Genomic DNA, 2,870 nt, shown 5'->3' with positions numbered 1-2,870 from the left:
TATGCAAACTGGAGAACATAATAAACAGAAAAGGTGACTATTGAGGGCCGAGAGTCGATAATACCTTGAAATTTCCTTATGATCAGATAGGAATGGACGTCCTGCTTCATGCAACCGAGTGTCGAGCAATGCGTAGCTATAAAGGAGTTAGAAGCTGACGGGACTTGAGCTGAGGTCAGCCTGGAGCAGAACAGGAGTCGGCGAGAAACTCGTGGAATGTGAATGAAAAGTACGAAAACCAGAGCGCTTTGGCTGTTGTTCGTGATGTATAATCTTTTCTTTAGCTCACTTTAGCCTTTCTTCTTTATCTTTATCCCCTCTTCTCATTCAAGCACCGTCATCACACCTCTCACTGTCTAAGTGTCTAGCGTCCGTCAGGAGATCATGTACCAGTTTGAAGTCGAGAGAGAGAGAGTCTTCTTTTGTCATTTGGTGCTTCTTGCTTTCGAGCTTTAACACTGTTTGTCTCCAATTTTAGCTTTAGCCACATTCACATTTCTCTCATTTTGATTGCCTTGCAGGTTCTCAGCTTCCTGATGAAGAAGAACATAAGCTAAGACTTACAACAGACAAGAGGCTTCACAACTACACTTCAGACATTGACAACTTATTATCATGAAGCATCGCAAAGTTAGCAGAGTTAACAAAGTTCAGAACTTCATCCAAGCTCAATGCAGTAGCTTCATTCCTTCGCGAGAATTGTGCAAATTAATCCCATCAAAGGAAATGGGACAATAATTCAGAACTTCAGACAGCGAGCAACCAGAATACCAAACCAAAGCACAAATTCGATGCAATGTGCAAAACATGTCCTTAACTTCCTGTGCTAAACCTGATCAACAACAAAGAGAAATTCAAAAAATCACGAAGAACACTGTTCGCGCGAGACACCAAGCCTGGAATTGGGGGCGTCGAAGAGGAGGCGATGGTTCTGCTGCTGCATGCTGGCAATGACATTGAGGACGGAGTTAACGTTGTTGGGGGCGGATGCCATGGCGAGGCAGGTGGTCGTCCCGGCGGTGCTGTGGATCAGGAGGTTGTCCTGAGGGAGCGTCACGTTCATGCCGTCGAACATGAAGGTCATCGTCGGAGCGACGATCGGGACGGTGTAGCAGGTGTCGAAGCCTCCGAGCGAGGTCACCGTTGCGTTCCCACCGACTCGCTTCCGGAACGCGTCTCGCACCGCCGCGTACGCCGGCTCCACCAGCCGAGTGAACACCGTGCCTGGACGTCGCACCGACGACCGGAAAGAAGAAAGGTTAGAAAGGAAAACCAAGTTAAGAAGGAAAAGGAAGAACAATCTCTTGGGCCTGGCCTTCTACCTGAATCAAAGATGGTTCCAGCCCCAGTGGTAGCATTGAAGGCCAGTGCACTTGGTGGAATATCCACAATTTTGCTCCCTACTCTTATGCCCATCAAGTTGACATAGTATAGTGAAGACCTTCTTGGGTTCTTGAGCAATGGAGTGTACTTTATCTTTTTGGGCTGGCCCACCGGCCCGAGCCGGAGAGACCCGGAGAAGTTGGCGGACCTGAAATTGGGCAAGCAATACGAGAACGTGGACTGGTACAGGCTCTGGGCCTGGGACAAGAGCGACAACGGGCCTCGGCTCAAGCCCAGGAGCCCCTGCGGCGGCATGGAGGTCCCCGTGGTTGCCTGGATGCAACCGAAGGTGTAGCCGGGGATGGGGTCGGTGGCTAGGGTGAATGTGTCCTGTGAGAGATTCGCCAGTAGGGTGGACCCGCCATATGTCATGTTGAAGGCGCAAGTGTTGCCGCCACACGTAGGATTTGGTACCTGAAATTTCATGTACGCCTTAATGAGCTCATGAAAGCAAGATTTATGAAACTGAGTTGTTTTTATAGGTCCTTTTAGAACGTTAATCTTGTATGACATTTGAATTCTTTTGGCAAAAGCACGTTTATTACGACTCATCCAATGTCTTAAAAGACGTCGTGAAACAACCGGCGTCAAAAGGATTTAGGATGTTGGATAAATCGGTAATATCTCCATACTGAATTCACGTAGGGACTACTCTCAACAATTTCACATGTCAGCAAAGAAGTTACTTATAAATTTAGTTTTTTTTTATTCCAAATAGAAGTCAACCTAACTCTGTGTTATTGTGTCATGTCAGATATAACGAGCGAGCTGAGCAATTTAGGCATGTCTATCTAAATTCTATACTAGTCCAAGACAAGAACAAGAGCATAAACAGTCCATTGCATATATATACTACCTGATTGCACTGAGAAGCTTGGCAATCAAGGGATTTGAAGCTAGTTGACTTGGCAGAATCAAACAGAACACTTGAAGAGCAACCCGCACACCCACTACAAGGGACCCAGGCAGCATCATTGCTGGTGTCCACAGCCATAAGCATGCTTTGAGCAGGAGTCCCAATCTGAACCTTCACAACATAAGTGGCACTCTGTAAGATCTGCCGCCCAGATGCAATGGGCACCACAGATTTCTTAGCCACCAGGCTTGGGGACAAGAACTGGAGCCTTGCTTTGTCCTTCTCTTGCAGCTGGAGCACAGCGTCTTCCCAAGACATGGCCTCAGGTGGCCTCAGCGGAGAGCACGGGCTGTTCACGTGGAAGACTTGGAGGGTCGAGCCATGGTTCGGGAGGTCACACTGGTTGGGATTCCGGCCTTGTGCTGTGGACAATGAGAGGAGGGCCAGTGAGAGCAAGAAAAGGGTTTGCTTCATGGCTAGTTTGTGTTGTTGGGTTGAATACTGTTTGTGTTTCTTGGATACGGTTTGGCTTGGGAGAGACAGAGTGAGCGAGCGAGTCATATATAGCTGGGTGTTTGTTAGTACTTGGGGAGTGGCTAAGGAGGAATGGAATGTAGGCATGTGACTTGTG

The 2,870-nt window shown here is 48.0% G+C and overlaps 1 protein-coding gene across 1 annotated transcript; it reads right to left on the bottom strand.

The window, feature by feature from the left end:
- Positions 1–657: 657 nt before the first annotated feature.
- On the bottom strand, positions 658–2,870 carry LOC115756523 (aspartyl protease AED3-like). Its single transcript, XM_030696350.2, has 3 exons — positions 2,240–2,870; positions 1,323–1,797; positions 658–1,224 (listed from the first exon to the last, which is right to left on the bottom strand). The coding sequence occupies exons 1-3, from the start codon at positions 2,858–2,860 to the stop codon at positions 863–865; spliced, it is 1,458 nt and encodes a 485-aa protein (XP_030552210.2). The 5' UTR covers positions 2,861–2,870; the 3' UTR covers positions 658–862.

Source organism: Rhodamnia argentea, chromosome 8 (assembly GCF_020921035.1).
Source record: "Rhodamnia argentea isolate NSW1041297 chromosome 8, ASM2092103v1, whole genome shotgun sequence".
NCBI lineage: Eukaryota > Viridiplantae > Streptophyta > Magnoliopsida > Myrtales > Myrtaceae > Rhodamnia > Rhodamnia argentea.
Note: the sequence above shows the minus strand (reverse complement) of the source record. Positions and strands in the feature narration are given on the sequence as shown.

Coding starts and splice junctions, on each gene's coding strand:
- LOC115756523 (XM_030696350.2), bottom strand. CDS start 2,860: ATGCCTACATTCCATTCCTCCTTAGCCACTCCCCAAGTACTAACAAAC. Junction 1,798..2,239: donor AAGCTTCTCAGTGCAATCAG/GTAGTATATATA, acceptor ATGAAATTTCAG/GTACCAAATCCTACGTGTGG. Junction 1,225..1,322: donor TGGAACCATCTTTGATTCAG/GTAGAAGGCCAG, acceptor TGCGACGTCCAG/GCACGGTGTTCACTCGGCTG.